Source organism: Aedes albopictus, chromosome 3, assembly GCF_035046485.1.
Source record: "Aedes albopictus strain Foshan chromosome 3, AalbF5, whole genome shotgun sequence".
Taxonomy (NCBI): Eukaryota; Metazoa; Arthropoda; class Insecta; order Diptera; family Culicidae; genus Aedes; species Aedes albopictus.
Window position 1 is genome coordinate 27,378,005 of NC_085138.1, and position 20,974 is coordinate 27,398,978.

The 20,974-nt window shown below is 39.0% G+C and overlaps 1 protein-coding gene across 4 annotated transcripts in view; it reads right to left on the reverse strand.

Moving 5' to 3' along the window:
• Window positions 1-15,689: 15,689 nt before the first annotated feature.
• LOC109418423 (disheveled-associated activator of morphogenesis 1) overlaps window positions 15,690-20,974 on the reverse strand; it is a 333,193-nt gene continuing 327,908 nt past the window's right edge. For all 4 annotated transcript variants that reach the window (XM_062859633.1, XM_062859632.1, XM_062859631.1 and 1 more), the window contains one exon: window positions 15,690-17,836. In XM_062859633.1, the coding sequence (XP_062715617.1) occupies window positions 17,489-17,836 (348 nt within the window). In that variant the 3' untranslated portion in view covers window positions 15,690-17,488. The remainder of the gene's footprint in view (window positions 17,837-20,974) is intronic.

Below are 20,974 nucleotides of genomic sequence, written 5' to 3' on the forward strand. Positions count from 1 at the left end.
AAAGAGCTCATTTTTCTGAGTATAACGTGATTTTATTGGATTCCAACACCTTTGTTTTGATGGTTGAATCAACAAAACAGTTTTAATTTTCGTGGATAGAATGACAGTTCAATCGTTAAAGTGACAGTTCGACCCGAACAAAAAATTTTCTCCATACAAACTTTAAATGCATTTTAAATATAGTTCCAGGACTCCAAAAATTATGAAATTTTGGATTTAGACTAATTTTTGGCCGGAGAATCCGATTATGAAATAATCCGGATACTCCTAAAGAACCCAATTGACATTTCACGATTGATTACTCTGTTGAAGAATTGCAGGAGACTTTTGAAAGAGTTGAAATTGCTCTCTTGAGAATTGAAGAAGTTTTGCAGCAGCTCCGGATGAAGCTGCAAATACATTCGAAATATCAATTCTCTGCTGCCTTTGGTTCTGCCGGAACTGTGTTGAACCATATTACTTGCCAGGGATTTCGATCTTTTCATAGAGCATTGCTGCACCATGGCACCATGAAAGAGAGGCACTAGGGGAAGTTGAAGTTCAAAGACCCCAAGGTTGGAGGGAATGTATTGAAATTGAGTCAACTGGGAGGGTAGAAAACCGCTTGAGGAACTGGAAAACTCAGTAAGACTAAATAAACAAGCAAAAACATTACCGAAAAAGTCAGTAATAGCTGCATCAACTTATGCTGAAAAAGACGGTATATGTTTGACAGTTTGACGTTTTCTTAATTACTGAGTTTTCGGTACTTCCGAATCATTACTGAGTTAACTCTGCTGTTCAAAAACCCAGTAAAATTTTACCGAGTTCGGTAATCAAATCTGAGTGTGATATAATGTCTAAAATTTGTCGTGTGTTGTTTTAATTGCATGGTAGTCATGGAAACTAGTGAACAAAATCGATTAACGTAAGAAAACATGATTTTTTCATTGATTGTGTTACCATTATTATACCGATATCTCAGCTCATGAAGGAGATAGCTTAAAACTGTCTTCAGCCGAAATAATCTACACAAAATTTGCTATAAAATAGGTAAATTATGAATCGCAGGAAAAAATTTAAAATCCTTATAAATTGAGCATTTTTGAAAAATTTGGTGAAAAAATCGCGGTTTTTTGATATCTTAACCTTTGCCAAATATATAAAATCAGCTTTGATGAGCTATACTCCCTCCAAACTTTGTTTGCGGGACCCAGAACTATGATTTACTTTGATTGATGACTTTTATTTCTTTTATTTTTCAACTCATATTAGCATTTTTTGGTAAACATACAAAAAACCGTCCATTTTTCATAAAATCGTACAACCTCTAAATATTTTTTTATTGAATTTTCGTGTATGGAACTATTGTTGCTAGGACCCTAATCTATCTTTCTAAGGGTGAGCAAGTTAACTTTTTGACACTTTTTCTATTTTGGGACACCCTAATGGGCATTAATTTTATTTTGATTGAATATTTTACTCTGTGTACTAGAATCTAAAGTATTGCGAGTAAAATGAGGAACCTTCATACACTGCTACACATCACGGACAGAAATGTTGTCTGATTGATATAGCTTTTGATATAGTTCTCCCAAGCTTGTCACCTCCCCATGAAGGGGGGTTCGCATGAGACGGAGACAAAAGTAGAAGAGGAGGCCGGTGGCATTGGTTCCCGAAACCCACATACCAGGCACAGCCAAAAATCATGGTTCGAAACAGTGGAACCGCTTACGAAAACTACTCGGGTCTATCCATAATAGAATAAAAGCACAGAGTTTCGCATGCAAATGATAAGACGGTATATTTTTAGTTGTACTTACTTGCTATATTGTTGCTTAACCTACGGTTGGGCGTTAGAGTACTCGTTTATCCCTCGGCGATCGTTGGGCGTCGTAGTTGCCAAAAATGATAGCCGGCGCCATGCCAGCTGTCGCATCGCATCCACGGTGACCCACCATCGCTTTGGGGCACGGGAGGCACTGCCGTCCATTCTATGGCAGTGCACAGTGGGAAAAATTGAACCCGAAACACGACTAAATTCATTTTCTCAGCTGGGTAACGGGTTCTGCCAACGGCTGAGACCTTTTTCGCTTGGAAAAAGTGTGCTGAATCGATTGGTGGGGGTCTCATTGGCCGGCGGTCTCACCCTGGCCAGCTAGAGGGCCGGAATCAACCCGAGTTCCTTACGGAAAGCAAAAGAATTGTCATCCAAGAATACTTTCGCACCCGATATTTATTCGGAAGCCGCAAATCAGAAGTCAACCGCCCTCCGGATAATATCAGTTGCATATTATGGTCCAATTGTGGTTCCGGAACAATCCAGGACAACCCGGAACATTAGGGTGGGGCTAATGTAAAAAAAATCTCTGGGATATGATTTCCCATATGGAAATCGATCTGCTAGTCGAAATAAGTGAGCTGTACAAAAATGAGTGATTTTGGTTGATCTTTAGGGGTGGCGCAAAGGGTTTAAGTGATTTTTTTTTCTTGAGCAAACATTTAAAAAACATTTAAAACTAAATTTTCAAACATATTTTTTCTAGACTAAATCGGTGATTTGTGCTCAAAATTGCGATATCTCTATTGGTTTCTGAGATATTTGAAAAAAAATCGTATTTTGGTATTTTTTGGGTTAGATACCAAAATATGACATTTTTTTTTTTTTCAAACATCTTGGAAACCAATATAAAGCATTTTTGAACACAACTTTGGCCCTACTGGGTTCTAGAATCATCGATTTAGTCTAGAAAAATTATGATTGAAAATTTTTTGAAGGTTTGCTCTAGCAAAAATTTTACTTTACCTTCTGGGATGCTTGCAGAATTCTTTTAGAATGCTTCTTGATTTTTTATAGGATGTTTCCAGATTCGTTCCAGGAGGTTTCCAGAATCCTTCGGGTGTGCTTTAAAAATCCAACATGGATGCTTCTAGATTCATTTATAAGCTGCCTTCAGAATCCATCGGGGTTGCTTTCAGAATTCTTTGGGAATGCTTCAAGATTCATTTTTGAATGCTTCCCGAATTGTTCTGGGCTGCTTCCAGAATAATTGTGGGGTGCTCCAGAGTCCTTATGAAATCAGGGTGTCTACTACTTGGGAAACACCTGGAAACCGGGAATCTTCAGGTATTTATATCTAGCAGGGAAAACCTGGAATGCTTAGAGAACTTCTGGGTACATTTCGTAGTGGATTAAACAAATACTAGAAATCCGTTTTGAATTTTGAAATCAATTGTTATAATTTAATCAAACATTTTCAGTTTCATTTTGAGGGGTGACCCCAAACTTTTGGTCGATGACATCAAGGATTAATTTACTTAATAACTTTTTTTTCTAGATTTTTTAGCTAAGTTCTGTAAAAAGCAGTTGAAAGCTAATAGAAAATGGGTAATATTACCGCTCTCATCTTAAAATTTGGTCGACCCAACTTCCAGCGATACTGCCGTAAGTTTATATTCATTTTTTAGAAAATTTGTCAACTTTGGGTTAAGTTTACATACACAATTTTTCGAAAAAGTTTCTTTTAAATCATGTTCAAAGTTTCTTTGACTTATTATCTTTTGAATGAAACCTAGGGTTTTGAAATCGGACGCAAATTGGCGGAGATATGGGCCTAAAAAAATTACATGTTTTTGAGGGGGTGACCTCAAACTTTTGAACGGGAGGGTACATAATGTTACTTCAGTAATATTTCAGTCCATTTTGAATTAATAGATTTTTACTCTATTCTGGGCTTATCAAAACTTTATTACGTCATTTTTTTTTTCATAGTTATTAGATCACCATGCGACAGAAAATTCTGATGATTAAAATCATTAAAAGTAATCCACATATTTGCGATAATTAAAAAGAAAAAAATAGTGATGGGATTTCATGTTACCGATATATTTAGAAGATTCCTCAGAAGTTGAAAGACGTGATAATCATCGATCAAGTTTAAATCATTTTTAAACGCACAGATTTGCTGTTTGGAAATTAAAATATCTCAAAATAAACGAATATCCAAGAAAACTGTTTACCTAATGCCGAAGAGAAAATCATCATTCCTACCAAAACAAAACCACGATACAAGTTCAGCGATATGCATGTATTGGTAAAACTAGCTTTGTACCTGCTACACCGCGCTCAAACTGGGTGTAGCATTTTCTTGCACCGGTGCCAATCGGGTGTCAAAACAGAACAGTACCTGCGAATAAACGAACGGTTTCGGTGCAAGTTTGCTACACCCGGTGGCAAAGCGGTGCAGGCGGTGCAAATAAACGAATTCGACATTAATCACACGCCAGAGAAACTCGCACTATTTTGGGATTTGCTTTAGAACATTGTTGCATTACCGATCTCAAACAATAAATCTCATATCTACTCCATCACTGTCGTCTGGCTGATCATGGAAGAAGAATAGCTGTTGATGAGATTACACAATTTAGGCATGTTCTCACTTCCCAACCATCCTGAAGGTACCTAGACCCACGGTCTGCAAGATCTCGCATCTTCACCACTCGATCACTAGAACTTCCGCGCACAATTTGTATTCGCACCGTTGGTTGGTTCTACGGTTCGCAACTTCAGGTTATTCACGATCAGGTTTTACAACTTCGACGCACTAAACGGCTGCGAGGTTGCCCTCTTTGTATTAACCCGGCGACTGCTAGTGAAGTACGATTGGTAACTACCTATATCGTCGCAGGTACATTAGCGCGGGACACAAAAAGACATTTTACTCCTGTACACTTTTTGAGTTCCATTTTGGCCTCATATCAACTGTGCAAAATTTCAGCTCGATCGGAGAAACTATATTTTAGCGCCAGCCGTTTTAGGTTTTCATACGATTTACTATGGGGAAAATCACTTTTTCAAAGAAAAATCGCCACAGGTTGCCCCTAAACCCCTAAAAATAAATCGATGATTGATTTCTGTTGGAAATTTTATAAGGAATAACCCCTCTGAAGACCGCAAAGCGATCTAAGGCATGTGGAAAAAGTTATTGACCGAAAACCGAATGAGATGCCAACGCTGTTTAACATGAAAGGAATAACAATAACTAATAAAATCTCGTCATTTTATCGATCGGGTGAGGCTTAATAACTTTTTCCACAAATGTGGCATCGCTTTGCGGTCTTCGGAGATCTAATTCCTCATGAAATTATCTACAGAAATCATTCAACGACTTGTTTTTAGGGATCAGTGGGTGACCTCAAGCGATTTTTCTTTGAAGAAGTAGGTTTTCCCTATAGTTAATCGTATGAAAAACTAAGAATGGCGGGCGCTAAAATCTAGTTTCTTCGATCGATCTGAAATTTTGCACAGTTGATATGGGGCCAAAAAGGAGTAAAATGAATGTCTTTTCGTGTCCCACACTAATGATATGGGACCAAAATTGAACTCAAAAAGTATACAGGAGTTAGAGTTTTTCCATTTTTTATACTTTCCCATATAAACTGTGTGCCAGGCTACTGTTCATCCATTCCATTCAGACACGCTCGTTGTGAGCCTGTGTGTTCATCTACCCTTGGTGGAGGAATCCCATTCCCTCTGCCACTTCAGCCTAGACGACATTCTAGGGATCCGCTTCGCGCCTCTTATGCGGTGTCGCTCGAAGCACTCTTCGTCCTCTGCCACCACTAGGGCTATGGGCATCATACCCGCTAACACACATACTGCGTCCTTTGATACCATGCGGTATGCGCTGACCACCGTAAGGCACATCAACCTGTGGGTACTCTCGAGTCTAAAAATCTATTTAAAGTTTGTATGGGAGCGATGTGTCGAATCACCCCTCGTTGCAGTTAGTACTGAGCGGAGCTGTCAAACAGTTGCCCAGCTGTCAAAAGGTGATTTCAAAAAATCTCTTTGAAATTAATTTCGGGTACCAAAATAAAGTTCTAAGAATCAGAAAAAAAAATCATTGTGGCTCAGAAAAAAATGCTCTTCCGTATAAAATCCTAAAATCAATACATTTTTCAAAATTTAAGAACCCAATTGCTTTAGTGAGCGCTTAGAGTTGATCGTGTACCCGCCTGTGGTGACCATTGCACTATTGTTCAGACTTGCGGTTGTTTACCAGCAGCACCACCTCCGTTTTGTAGTACGCGAGTGCCAACTGTCTCGACCCTATCCAGTCCTCCACTATGTCAATTGCGTGCGTTACTGTCAGTTCCACTTCCTTTATCGACTCGCCATTACCACGAGGGTAATATCATCGGCAAAGCTGAAACGAATCGTCAATAGGGTCCTAAAATTAAAGACGAAATCTTGCTTATATTGAATAATACGATCAAGCATGGTATTCTAATCGGAATTGAACTTGAAAAACAAAGGAATAAGGAGAAAATTTGAAATAAATAAAATGGTAAATAGTTCTACTTTGACACTTGAGGTCAACCTTGTGTGACGGAGCTCGACATTTTTCGCACTGCACTGAGCAGAAAATTCACTTAAATTCTACTGGAAATCTCAAGTAGATTTTTTCCATCTGACTTAACATTTGAAACCTAAATGATTAGTAAGTGAAAATATTCTACTTCAAAAATCCAATAAAATTTAAGTGAAATTTTTCACTGCCAAATCATATGAATTTAAAATAATTTTTTTAGTATAATTTTACTAGTGTTTGCTCTTATTATTATATTAAAAATAATAAATTCAAAAATTTGGTTAATCTCCGTGCCACCGGAGATCACCAAATGGTTCCCTCGATAAAGAGGAAACATCTGAATTCACAGAACACATTGCCATCATCACACAGTGTTCGAAATCGGTGATTTTGCGATCAAAATTAAATAACTTTTTTTAGGTTGGTTCTAGAGAATTGGCGTGTTCTACAAAGTTTTTCTGCATGCTAAAAGGCGTCTTTTGATAAAATGTAATAAATGATTAATCCCCCTAGAAGTGAGATAAAAATTTTATTTTTTCGAAATATTTTTTTAGAGGTTTGACGACTTCGCCAAAGTTGTAGCCCATGATAAGAGAACAAAAATCGTAGAACATGTCAAAGCTCCATCTCTTACGGTTTTCGAGATATGGAGCGTTTTGTGCGAAGTACCCCTAAAACTAGTTTTTTCAGTGTAGCTTCAACAGATAAAATCCTACAGTGTTGTGACCTTCTATAAACTTGTTCATTCTCGATAAATTTCAAATAAAAATTATAGCGCTATCTTTGGGGACGTTATTGCAAAAGCTACAAATAGAATTTCTTGCGGAATCATTGATGAAATCTATAGAGTTGCTAACCGATTACCAGGTTTCTTTTTTTGTGGAACTTAAGCATAAACATTTCTAACGCAACTTTAAAAGGAGTTTCTGGTGATCGCGCAAAATAATTGTTAAACAAAATAAACTGTGAAACTTCAAGAGGTATTTTTAGCGGAAATTCTACTAAAAGTTGCTGAAAAAATTTGATTGAAAATCCATAATGAGTTCCTGATGGAATTTCTATTTTATTTAGAATATGTAAAATTTCGTAATAATCTTTGGCGGACGAATTTTTAGCCAATTTAAACAAAAATTGCTTGCAAAACTTTAAATACTTCAGAATTTTTCAGAAATTTCTCCACAAATATCTACTGCAATTTTCATAAGGAACCTATGGATTTGTTAAGAGTTCGCCTTAAATTACACATTCGCCAGAGAGAAAAAATCATCATGAATTTAATCATATAAAAAAATCTGATTAGATCTTTGCAAAAAAAATCCGCCTAAAGTTCCTTCAAAGAAATGTTTCAACAATTCTTGGATTCGATTTGAATGATTCATAAGCTTGGTAGGCGGAATCAAACTCTGCAACTCTAAAAAAATTTCTTTATTCTGATAGAAACAGTTGCAATTCTTCAAAGAACTATGTAGGAAATGAGCTTGAGCTTGAGCTTGAGCTTGATTGACCGCCCGTGGATGCTACTCCAGTATCGCCAGACCACCTACACTCACACAAGGACCAATGAGATAACTGCCGGGGACTAGCAGGCATCTTCAGTGTGTGAGCGTTGGTGATCTTCTATTTTTAGGCGACAATGGCGCCTGCCACGTCAGGTTGCAAGTCAATGTGGGGAAGGGGTAAGGAAGTGATGATTGCAATCGTTTGTATCCACATCTGGCCGAATATACCTCTGCGCCAGCACAAATTCATGCGGATGTTGGAGTGTTGGTGGGAATTGGTTGGCAGAAGGTTCACACATTGGTTTGTGGATACCAGGGGAAGGTGATAGAATTGGAATTGGAATTGGAGAATTGGAAGGTGATAGAATAGAAAAGGAACTTCTAACTCATTTACCAATAATTTTTGACAGAAATAAACACGAAATTTCAGCAGAAACTTTTTGACTCTCTATTCCATAGAGTTTAAGATTTCATCCAGAATTCAGGTGAAAATGATCATTCCGAACCATAAAAATCTTAACAACTTTCAGAGAAAATTTGAAATTTTATAAAAAGGCAGATATCTGCTTCTTTCTAATTTGAAGCACAATCTTTCACACACATCTTGAGAGTAGAAGTACTTGTGATAAAAATTAAAGCAAGATGTTTCTAGCATTACTTTTTGTATTCCATTTGAAGTTAGATTTTGTGGGGGCCCCTGAAATGTGGGGGCCCGGGGCCATGCCCCCCCTGCCCCCCCCTTAAATCCGGCCCTGCTTGGATCCCATGTAACGCACATGAGACTCTCCGAAATCTCCAAAGACGCTTTCGTCACGCCTCTGAATCCCGCTTAAAATGCTCTGAAACTTCCTGAAATGCTTCTGGATTCCTCTTAAGGACAAACTTCTTAACATCCCGCTTTAACAGTGCATCAAAACTTCAAACGCACAAATCTCAAGAAGCAAGCTTCACACAACAAAGTATTCTCTTATTCTGTTCTTGCTCACTTGTAATAAGTCTAAAATAAGAAGATCAGGTGCGCTGGTTTTGTTTACGAAGAGATTTGTGCCCTCGAAATCGTGAGTAGGTGCCAAAGTCGGCCATTGTGGCGGCCATGTTGGGATTCTAACAAGTCTGTCCTTAAAAACCCTCGGACCCTATGTAACGCACCTGAGACCCTCAGAAACCCCCAAAAACGCCTCCGCACCGCCTTTGAGACTTCCTGAAATGCCTTCGAAACACCGACGAACCGACGTGACAGTCGTGTTTCAAAACTGTCCCCCCTCAATTTAACGATCGACCAGCCAAGCGAGCGAACCCTTCTGTCAAATCAGCGCAGACGCAAACATCTTCCTATATGAATACACGGGGGTTTGGGATCAAGTTAGTAAACTAACGCGAACCGTTATAGAGGTGGCGGTAGTGTTTGGCTATTTTTCATCATGGCGTCGCGGACAACAAATTTGAATTTGTTTGTTCTAGGTTCTAGCTGTCACGGTCGGTGTTCGATACCCCCTTAAGACCCCATGTAACGCACGTGAGGCCCTCGGAAACCACCGAAAACGTACATGTAACGCCTCCAAAGCTTGTAGAAAATCATCTGAAACTCTCTATACCGTATAACCCCGCTAATACGACACCGACTGTTGTCGTATAACCGTGGTAAACTTGTAATTCGACAATCTTGTCACCCTACACCACCATGCTCATTGAAATTTGGCAACTCTATTTTTGTTATTGTTTTGATTTCCGGATTTGTTATGAAACATAATTTCATCAAATATTGCTGTGGCGCGAATGAAAATGAATGAAAAGCTCGTTCTTTCTACGTTTGCTGCCATCCTTAGTTCATTCCGGTTGGTCTCTGAAACGAGACCGGTCAATACCGTAGCTCGATATGGGGCCAAAACGGACCAGCTGCTGATTGGTTGATTTTATGCCAATAAAAAAAAGCACAGAATTGAAACCACCACCCGACCACACCCGAGCGCGTTTGGGCAGTGTTGTCAAAAGCAATTGAAAATACTGATCTGCCGCAGGTGTGACGTCAGCTGTTCAGACGCCGTGGGTTTTGTTCGTTTGTTTGTTTGTTTATTTGTTTCAATCGAGTCGGTTTCAATATCATTTTATTTTCCATTCAGAGAGTAAAACATCATTAGTTCATGCTTATTATTGAGTAAAAAAGGCTATCCAAAACAAGGGTTATTATATACAAATTTTGAATGGTGATGATATCAGAAATATAACAGAAAAAGATAAGTTTTGCACGGAACGGTCAACTTTGACGTCTTTGATATAATGTTACTTTATTTTCAGTTGAGTAATCGAGCTGAAACTTGCTGGAGAACTATGAATGTCAGCACCAGTTAAAAATTAAACACCTGGTTAGATTTTTCGAATCTATGCAGTTATGACTCAGGTTATAGCTGCGGCACTATTTTTGAACACGTTCTTGATTATTTTGAAAAAAAATATGTATCTTTTTTCAATGTTGGTCTCCAGGCGGTTTGGGTGTTGAATAGCACCAACTCAGAACTTCCGAAATTTGCGGCTGCAAGAGGAGTTGCTGCGGGTGCTAGTATAAGCGCAATATCAAACTAGTTTGCATTTACAGTGTACATTAGCGTGGTTCAAAAAATCGTTTTTGCTCCACACCGCTTATTCGATTCCTAACCAGATTATATGCCTTCTCACAAAATTTGAGCTCATTTGGTTGAAAATTGAGACTGCACAAGCCTGTCAAAGTTTGTATGGGAATTACTATGGGAAAACGATGTTTTTCATTCAATCGACCGTAGCATTTCCATAAGTGCCCTATTGGGTTAGTCGACCCTTGGTAATACTAGGCTACTCTATCAGCTACAACTTTGCCGAAGACCGCATTCAAATCGGACGCCTCATTAATTACTTATCGATTTGTATCCAACTGGGCAAACTTTAGCTATGATCCTCCAGCTTCCCAGCAGGCAACATTGCTGCATATGGCGCCAAAGATAGCACACTGAAATCATGGCTACTATGTTCCACTACAGAATGCAGTGATGCCCACCGAATAGTTTAACCATCATGAGTAAAGATTTCGATTCTGGATAAAAATCGGTAACTAATTAATGAGGCGTCCGATTTGAATGCGGTCTTCGGCAAAGTTGTAGCTGATAGAGTAGCCTAGTATTACCAAGGGTCGACTAACCCATTAGGGCACTTGGGGAAATAGTACGGTTGATTGAATGAAAAAAGTCGTTTTCCCATAGTAAATCCCATACAAACTTTGACGGGATTGTGCAGTCTCAATTTTCAACCAAATGAGCTCAAATTTTGTGAGAAGGCATATAATTTGGTTAGGAATCGAATAAGCAGTGTGGAGCAAAAACGATTTTTTGAACCACGCTAGTGTACATCGCTGTGACATTTGAATACTTTTTAATTCGACATGTGTCGTATAAGCGGGGTACGAATTAAAAAGTGTCGTATGGGAACGTTCAAAAATTACGTCCAACATTTGGGGGAGGGGGGGGGGTCTAGAAAAGTGTGACAGTACGTGTATTGGGTATAGGAAAATTGCGTGACAGAGGGGGGAGGGGGGGGTCTAGAAATCCGGAAAAACGATGGACGTAATATTTGAATCTTCCCTATTAAAACGTGTCGAACCAGCGGGGTAAGACGGTACTGCATTCGAAAACCTTCTTAGACCCTTGAAAAGCCCACTGAGATCTCCTGGTACTCCGCTGAAACCCCTTGGGACCCCCTGAAATGCCACTGAAACCTCCCTTTAGTATGTACTACTGGACCCTCCACAGTTGTCACGGGAAAGAGTTTTGTTAGTATGGAGTGATTGCATAGATCAAGGATTCACTTTGGAAAGCGATGCGATCCATGTAACCGTGTAACCGTACACACAAATGTGTCACCTCACAATTTGGAAGAACGGTGAGTTAAATAGAAATTTATGGAATGAAAAAGATTTTGCGTCACCTCGCAATTGGGAGGACTGGTGAACCAACATGCGACTTGCCATGAAATTGATATATTGAAACAAAACTTTGTGCCGATACTGACAGTGACTGACGGCACAAGCTGAGGCAAAATGCTGACGCATAATTGCGGAACAAATCAGTGTGGCCAGCACCGTATGGTGGCGGACTGTACAAAAATACAGGAGAATTTATTTAAAACTAGCTGTCCCGGCAAACTCTGTCTTGCCAATCTTGTGGTGGTTTGACAGCTTTTAAGCTCATTTAAGCACCGCACTCTAGATTGGTTGGATTTCGATCATGTTGATTTTCTTCCCAGCTCATAAAAAACAGTACTTTATCAATTTTCTAACTTTTTGAGTAGATTTTCGTTACTTTTTATACATATAAACACAGCCACCATGAATACGAATCGAAACGTGCAAGGGTCATGCTGATCGGTTCGGTCGTTCATGAGTTTTGTTGCCTCAAAGGGGCTGCAAACTCATTTTTATATATATAGATAAAACAAATTTTTTGAAAAATTTCACCGACACTTGAAGTGACGAACTTTGCAGTTCTTGGCCACTTAATATATGAAGGATGAGTTTGAACTAATAGATACATTTACTGCGTTTTTCAAAGAAAAATAAGGAACAAGCTCACCGATTATCAATCATCTACTCGAGCACCCGTCGACCTATCGCTAAAAACGATACGATCGTGCGGCACTATTTTTCGACACTCGCTGGTACAGCAAGGAACAACACAATTTAAAAAAAAAATATCATTCAGAAATTTGTGTACGGATTTGAATCCTTACTTTAGTGCGGATGCAAACCAATACACGATGAAAACAATAGCGCCGCCAAACACCATATTGCCACAGTCAGTGGTAAATTTAAATATTTCAAGTGGTGAATTACAGTTGTATGGAAAACTAACCGATTGCACGCTGTTTCCAGTTGTGTTTTTTTTACTTAATCATTTATTTGAGGCTCATGCGCCAACAGGCATAACGGAGCCGAATTCAGTTATTTTTTTATTTCTTACAATGTTATGTGTTTGACTAAAACTATGTAAGTTTTGGGGAACCGTAAAACTCGCGGTTTAGTCGAGGTTATGGGTAACAATAATATTTGAGGAAAGGATAGGGTGATGAGGTTTTCGTTGACACTTAACAGCATGATGTGGCGTATTGCTGCTGGACAAACGTAAAGTGGACAAACAACCTGTAACGATACAAACAGACGATTTTCGAAGGGGCACGAGGTGGACAAGTGGAGCAACAAGACTGGGATAACAAACAAAGACACGAGGTGACAAGTGGAATAACTAGACGAAATTATCAAACGAAGACTTCAGCTTGCTTCAAGAAGTCGTACACAAGCTTCATATACTCAAGATCAAGTTTACCCAACACATCTCTAATGTCTTCCTTTTCTGGTTTCCCTCGGGCCCTGAGGGATGCACATAAATCGGATCTGGCAATACCGTATGCGGGGCATTCCCACACAACATGGTTGATATCTTGATAGCCTACACCACAGCTACAGCGATTGTGAGCCCTATTCGATAGAGTAGTGATTGGACATAAGTCGACACATTATCTTGATAAAATCTCGACCCATGTCCAACCCCTTGAACCACGCCGTCTTCGATACCTGTGGGAGAATCGGATGTAACCACCTGCCCAATTCCCCTGCATCCCATTTTTGTTGCCAACTGACCAAGGCATGCTGACGAACAATTGAAAAAAAAAATCATTGACGGTCATAAATATCGCCTTCCATAGCGCCCACCTTGGCGAGTGAGTCCGCTTCTTCATTGCCCGGGATCGAACAATGTGAAGGGACGCAAACCAAAGTGATGTTATATGCTTGATGCGATAAAGCACTCAGAATTGATCGAATTTCGCTCAGGAAATACGGGGAGTGCTTCACCGGCCTCATTGAGCGAATAGCCTCAATTGAGCTGAGACTATCCGTAAAATTGAAATATTGATCAGAGGGAAGAGAGGCAATTCGCTCTAATGCGTAGTGTATAGCCGCCAATGGTCCAGTTGTGTTGCCGATCAATTATTCCTGGCATAAAATTCCGATTGGATTTGGATGTCTGTTCGCTGTGTCTACCCGGAGAAAAAATTACCATTCATTACATGGTAAATATTATTAACATATGACTGGTTTTATTGTTCACAATAAAACACATAGTAGATATATTGTTACTTTTTACAATAGAAATCAAGCCCATATAGTTCGTACAATAAGTGAACATTAGCTTTATTAGTGACTAATTGATTCGATTGTTTTTCAATAGTTCTATAATAATTTAAAATTACTATCCACTTATCCACGAGCGGTAATGGCGGCGGCGGGCATATCCAATCGGTTCAGATTTTGCCGTTTCATGGGGGAAAGTCAAAACAATTTCATTCTCTTCCTCACCCCTTCACCCACCGTTTAGTGGCGCCAACCGATTGCGATCCCCAAGAAACGTCAAAATCCGAATCGGTTAATTGTGCCCGCCGCCGCCATTACCGCTCGCGGATAAGTGGATAAGTAAAAATTGATTTAAGTTGTTTTTAAATAGTTGCAAAAGTGCCTGCAAAGTTCTCATGGACTTTTTATTAAAAAAGTGTTTATTTCTCAATTACACTTGAAAACAATTCGTAACATACAAATAACAATAAATATTATTGTTGCTTGGATCATGTTTGTATAATCAAATACAAAATCACTTGACATATTTTTTTGTTTTCGTTTTAAATTTGAGTACAGTAGATGTTTCGGTTATCGAATATTATTCGCTAAAACTTCAACGACTGACTGACGTCAAGCTGTGTTGGCAGAGGAAGCTCTCAATGAATAACTGAGAAGTACTTATAGAAAACTAGCTGAAAAGCAGGTTTAGCCAAGTGAGGATGTTACGACAAGAAAAAGATGAACAATGATTTTTCTAATGTTTTCCAATAAATTAAAGGAATCTAGTAAATAGTAAACTACCATTGATAGCAATACAAATACAATTAGTTTAATGGGGTCAATTGAAACGATGTTAGAATAAACATGCAATAATATTTGTTGTTATGTAAACAGATTTCGCCTTTGAAAAACCAAAGAATTCGTATTTCTCGGTAACATTTTTCTCCAGCATTTACAGATACTAATGGCCACATGAATTGTGAACGATTTATGGTATGGATCATACGACCTGAGGTCTGACTTGTGATATTTGGCAGTTATTTGAAAAGATTGATGATAGATCTTATCAACAGCTGCCAAGCAATACTTACCAGACAGACATCAGAGTGTTTGATTCTTATCATAAAATGTGCATATCATTCTGGAGGCCGTTAGTGCTCGTAAATGCTGGATATAAATGTTAGCGAGAAATATAAATTCTATGGATTTTCAAAAGCGAAAACTGCTTACAAATAACAACAAATATTATTGTATTTTTATTGTAACAACGATTCATTTGACGCCATTCAATTAATTGTATTTGTATTGTAAGAACAATGAAAAAACATTAAGATATATTGTTTTCTTTTGAAAATTGCCCTAAAAATGTCTCATAAAAACACAATACATTCTATTGTTTTTCGCGAAAAAGTGTATGAAAATTTTCTCAAAATTTTATGGTTAAGATACATAACGACCACCATTTTTTATTGTAAAAGTGCCATTTACCATTCGCCGAATGGTATAGAACAATAAGGGTGATGGTGAGTGTGCTGTGTAAATTACAATACGTATAATGGTGAATATTTTTCGAAAAAATGGTGTTGTAACAATAAAAATTATTGTATTTTTATGATATTTTTTATCAGGGTATACTAATGTGGTTTCGTAAAATGGCTTATTTCACCACGGCATGGATTGTCATCGTAAAAAACACATTTAAACTATTATTCGATATTCTTTTATTACTCCGACAACTAATCCACTGTTACTTTATTTTGTTTTGACTTGTTGTTTTCCTTATACGGTACCTCCAACTTCGGTGTATATATTGTATGTTAATCCAACTTGCCGTTCGCGATGATATATATATTTCAAGGTTATGTACGGATTCTACTTGATTCGGCGGTTGGCAATTTTATTCAATCTTCTCGAATGTGTGTGTTTGCCCTCTATCGAGAGCAGAAAAAACGGTTTCCGAAAAAATGTTTGCGTGTTACGTTTCTCTGTGCCTTTTCTGACGGATGAATGATTATGATTTAGTAGAAAAAATGGAAGAAAGTGTAAGCTGCTATACTGTTTGTTCTATTGTTTTTTTTCCTTCATTAAGCAACATCTATCCAACGGCAGTAGACTATCCTAACATCGGTGTGAGTATACGTAAATGTGAATGTGATTTGTTTTTATATGAAGTTTAAACTTTTTTTTCAATAGATACTATGGTCGCTAATATGTTACGAGGGCAAAAATGGAATGAGCACAGCGAAATGGGATCAAAGTGCAATTTTAAAACCTCTTTGTTGACGCGTAACGTTTACAATTCGCTAAACTAACTGGTTGTTTCTCCTTTCGTAATAGTTCACTTTTTAAAACATGGGGGAACAACATCTGACTAAACTACGTTTCTCTCAAAAGTGTTGATTTCTACCTTCATATAATAGCATTTGTGATTTTTCGTTCCTGGTTCTTATCGATTATCGATTACAAATTTCTAGCGTATATATACAGAACATCCCTAACTCAGAAAAGCCTAACGCGGAAAGCTCAACATAGATTGATTGGTCGAAGAATTTAGGCAAGGTTTTCGTCATTTCAAGATCGGGGGAAAACCCTGGGGAAGATATGCATATAATGTCACTAGAAAGAATACTTCTTAAGGGGTAACGAGAAAGCGTTAGAATATAAATACCTTTTAGTAAAAGAATACTGACGCTTTGCGCGGGCGCAAAGCCATTGGAAGTGAAAAGTGGAAAGAAAACGTACGACTATACAACGAAAACAATAAATGATGCGGCCCCGCAAAGCAACGGTGCCTGATTGAGCTTGACGTTTGGGTGCAAAAGAAAATAAGCGATAATACCATCGGTTGCGTGGAAGCATGGTTGATTCCTGGGTTTCGAGCAGGAGAACATGGTAACTGAAACGATCTTAGTAGGGTTTGACGGATGGTGAAGTACAGTTCTATAAACAGTGAGGAAACTATTTGTATGTTTTAACAACTTCCTAGTAAACTGCTTAGAACGTCTTTGTTGCTTTATTAAAAAGAGTCATTTTAAAATCGATTGGCGTTGGCCACCTAGGGTGTGTAAATTTTCATTTAGCTTTATAGTTATTTTGGTTCTTAATAATTAGTACGATTTCTTGTAAAACGTTCTCAAAAAATTTCTGTTTAAACATTTATTTATCATATTCTTTCTGCTCATATCGCCGCAAATCGTTCGAAACATCTATTGTTTCTTATTTGTGGAATAAACGCAACATATTCTAAATTTCTACACTGATACTTTGTTTTAGTTAAATATACATATATTATTTACCATCCGACAATTTTGAAAATTTTCTTTGAGCTTGACTCGCAAATTTTTGGTCTCTTTCTTCGTTTACAAATGTACAAAAAATATAACAAACAAAAACTTTCGCGAAACAAAAATAAATCAAAATCTGCTCTAAAAGTACGTCCACAATTTGTAAACACCTTGGGAGAAGGTGAACACCCCTATAACAAACAACTACCCTTCCCGCTCCTACTGCCGTCGATTGGTGACGACTGGTCGCTCCCGGCTGTCCTCCCGGCCAATGCTGTTCCGGCTGCGCGGCGGAGAAGTGTTACTGCCTCCATTACTGGTGGCCGGTCCCAGGCGGGTCTTGCGCGATCGCTTGAACTTGGCCATATCTTCGCCGAAGACGTCTCCCGTCCGCAGGGCTGAAATCAAATCGTCAAACTCACCTTTGTTGTTGGGGTCACCGCCGGCCACCGGGCTGCCACCGTTGGCCGAACCGTTCGAGCTCTTGGACGACTTGAGGCCCAGGTTCTTGGCGACCGAGTTCAGCAGGCCCTCCTTCGATTTGCGCTCGATGGTGCGCTTTTTGAGCTTGCGGGGGAAATGACAGGGAAGGTGATGCAACAGGTTAGAAAAGGGCGATAAGTGATCAAATTTTAGTAGGTATGTATGCAACATGTTCGGAGGAAGTCATGTTCTCAATATAAATGATAATTCAGTAACAAACTTCATTTTCAAAATTTGTTACTGAATTATTCTTCTGAACAAGATCTGTTTCTATCAGATTATGGGTCCAGCCAACTGTAAAGGGAAGCAAGTGAGCTCATTTTTTTACCACAGCTTTGTTCTTTATGTCATGGGATGTATTCTACATAGTGGTTTCTGCTTTTAGTAGTGTTGCGTGTACGTACACGCTGCATTACACGAACACCACTTGAGTTACTGGTTGAAAATAGTAAACAAAGATCAGCTGTTCCCAGCAAAATCAAATGGGCATATTTTCAACCAGTAGATTTGCATTAGTGTTCGTGACACCGCGCTGCGAAACCACTATTGCACCAAAAAAGCTAGACATGCATGGAACCGCCAAACTACCCAAAATTGAGTTCTTTTGACGCAATCCCATAGTTCCGCCCAATAAGCCAAATTTGAGTAAATCGATTAAACTCACACTAGGTAAATTGCTTTACCTCCAGCAAAAAAATATACTTAAGAGTAGGTAAATTCAACCCAAGACCCCCCCTCATTCAACCCAAATTTGAGTATACCTACATTTACTCAAAATTGGCTTATTGGGCTCAAGGACCCCCATTGGGTAGATGCATCTCTGTTTGTTTTTGACAACATCGGTGGGGGAAAGAGGGAAAACAACCTAGTTTTGGGTAACTAGTTGGTGGTATCACATTTCCCGGAATGCCACTTTCGTTCTGATGTACCTCGGCTTAACATACTTCAGCCCTAATGATCGAGCATCACTCCGGGAAATGGCATTCCGCGAAATGTGTCATTCCGGGAATGGCATTCCGGGAAATGTGTCATTCCGAGAAATGTCACTCCGGAAAATGGCATTCCGGGAAATGTCACTCCGGGAAATGGCATTCCGGGAGATGGCATTCCGGGAAATGTGATACCACCAACTAGTTTATTCGATATACTCAGCTTTGAGTAAAATCAACCCAAAAAATAGGTTGTTTGATTTCCGTGTGAAAATGTTTGACACTTCTCTGGTCATTTTGACAGACCACACATATGCACGAATAAGATGGATCATATATTCTACTTTATCGATCTTGTTGCCGTCCTTTTCATGCTTATGTTACACCTGTCAAAATAATCTAAGAGTTGTCAGTCATTTTGAGGTTAGGTTCGTTGATGTAATAAAGAATTCTTATTATTGCGATTTTTTTTCGACTTAGACTTCGATGCGATAAATTTCGTCGTACTCATATTTCGCTTTCGATTTCGCTGTCAATCTCAGTCGCAGGGTTTTTGCAACTCGCCCGATAATGTGACAGTTTTCGCCGGCCGTCTCAATGTTTACCATTAAGGTCTTTTGTTCTCGGTCCACCAGCTGGTCATGTTTACACAACAAAACCAGCTGGTTCACCGATGTTTACGTTCATCCTTATTGTTCTCGGCTACCAGCTGTTTATGTTTTCATAACAAAATCAGCTGGTTTCGCCTGAATCGAAGAAAGAAAGCGAAAATGTGTCATAAATGTTAGGTCAGTACCATATTAGGGCAAGTTCAATTTCGTCGCCAAAGTCTGATTATTCGTAAAAAATACAATAACGAACCTGGATAAAACAACGAGGAGAACGTCAAAACTGGAACAGTTCATTCTCTGTCATCCCCATAGTTCCAATCGAGCAGGAGACCAAAACGACAAGGATTCACCTGAGTGGTGCGAATAGAAACGGTTTAATTTTTCAAGCTAACCAACACACACCTACACACTCCCGGCACACAGCTTGAAAACACGCACGAGCGTTCAATTTTCTTGCAACCACCTCTCTCAGCGCGGTTGTCAAACACGCCGTCGCGACGCTGTTCGGAAATGATAAACATGATCAATCCACCATTATTCCAATTTTGTTCTCGTGTTCAAAGTTTATTATTTTCCATTCGCGATGGAAGTTTTGATGGATAGTTGTTACAAAATTAGTTAAAATAGGCTCAAAACAATGTTTATTCTTCTCCTCGATTTCCAACGGCTTGACAGCGGCAAATGTAGATATCGTGACAACAGTTTTGATTATATCCGCAGCACCTAGATAACAATACTCTTCAATCAATCACAAAGGTTCAACAAGGTTTAACATAACCTCCATCTTCAATGTTTGGCTCCCGCTGAGAGAGCATATATTGCGCGCAAACCCCAAAATTTTATTCCCACCTTTGGGTTTCCGCGCCGAAGACCCAGCGCCAGCTTCGGCGACAAAGAAAATTGACAGCAGTCGCCGGACAGTTGGCAATCCTGATATTTGACGGCTGCCGCCCGGTAGTCATGGGAGTGGATTGTTGTCACGCAAATAGATCTTTTCGCTGAAAATGCCTGTGTATTGAATTATTGTTAACAGATTTCCTGCAGTGTTAGTGTGAAATTCAGCGATTTTCTGTATCGCGTAAGCCTTCGCTGGAAGAAAACGTCATGTTGTTCAGCGAAGCAAGGAAAATTTTCAGTGAAAAAAGCAATATGCATATATTGAGTCAGTCCGCGACACTCAGCGATTCACCACTTTGGTATACTCGAGACACAATTCTAATTATATAGCCATGTATTACACACTTAGTTGAGCTCTGTTAATTTTCATTCTTTTGCCGAGATCCGCACAGCCGAGTGCTCGGCAACCTAAATTTAACTGATATATCGGTAAAAAAATAATTTTGTTCATAGCAGCACCTATGGGTGCAGCTGGCATCAAACTTCAAACGTCAATTGTTTAACCGAGATTCACATTAGCCGAGATTTACACAGCCAATCTCGGCATTCTGTTTTAAGTGTGTATACCTATAGGTTATTTGTATAAATTTTATGTAATTTATAAGTTGTGTGCATCCTACCTACATCTGAGTGTTTTTCGCGCAGCGTGTTCTATGTCACCCAGGATGATATTTGTTTTGATTTCGCCCATGTGCGTGGTTTGGCAACATAAACCATAGTGGTTTCTTTTTTTTTTTTTTCTGGCGAGCCGACACCGTTCGGCATCAGCTCTAGTTTAACGTCCG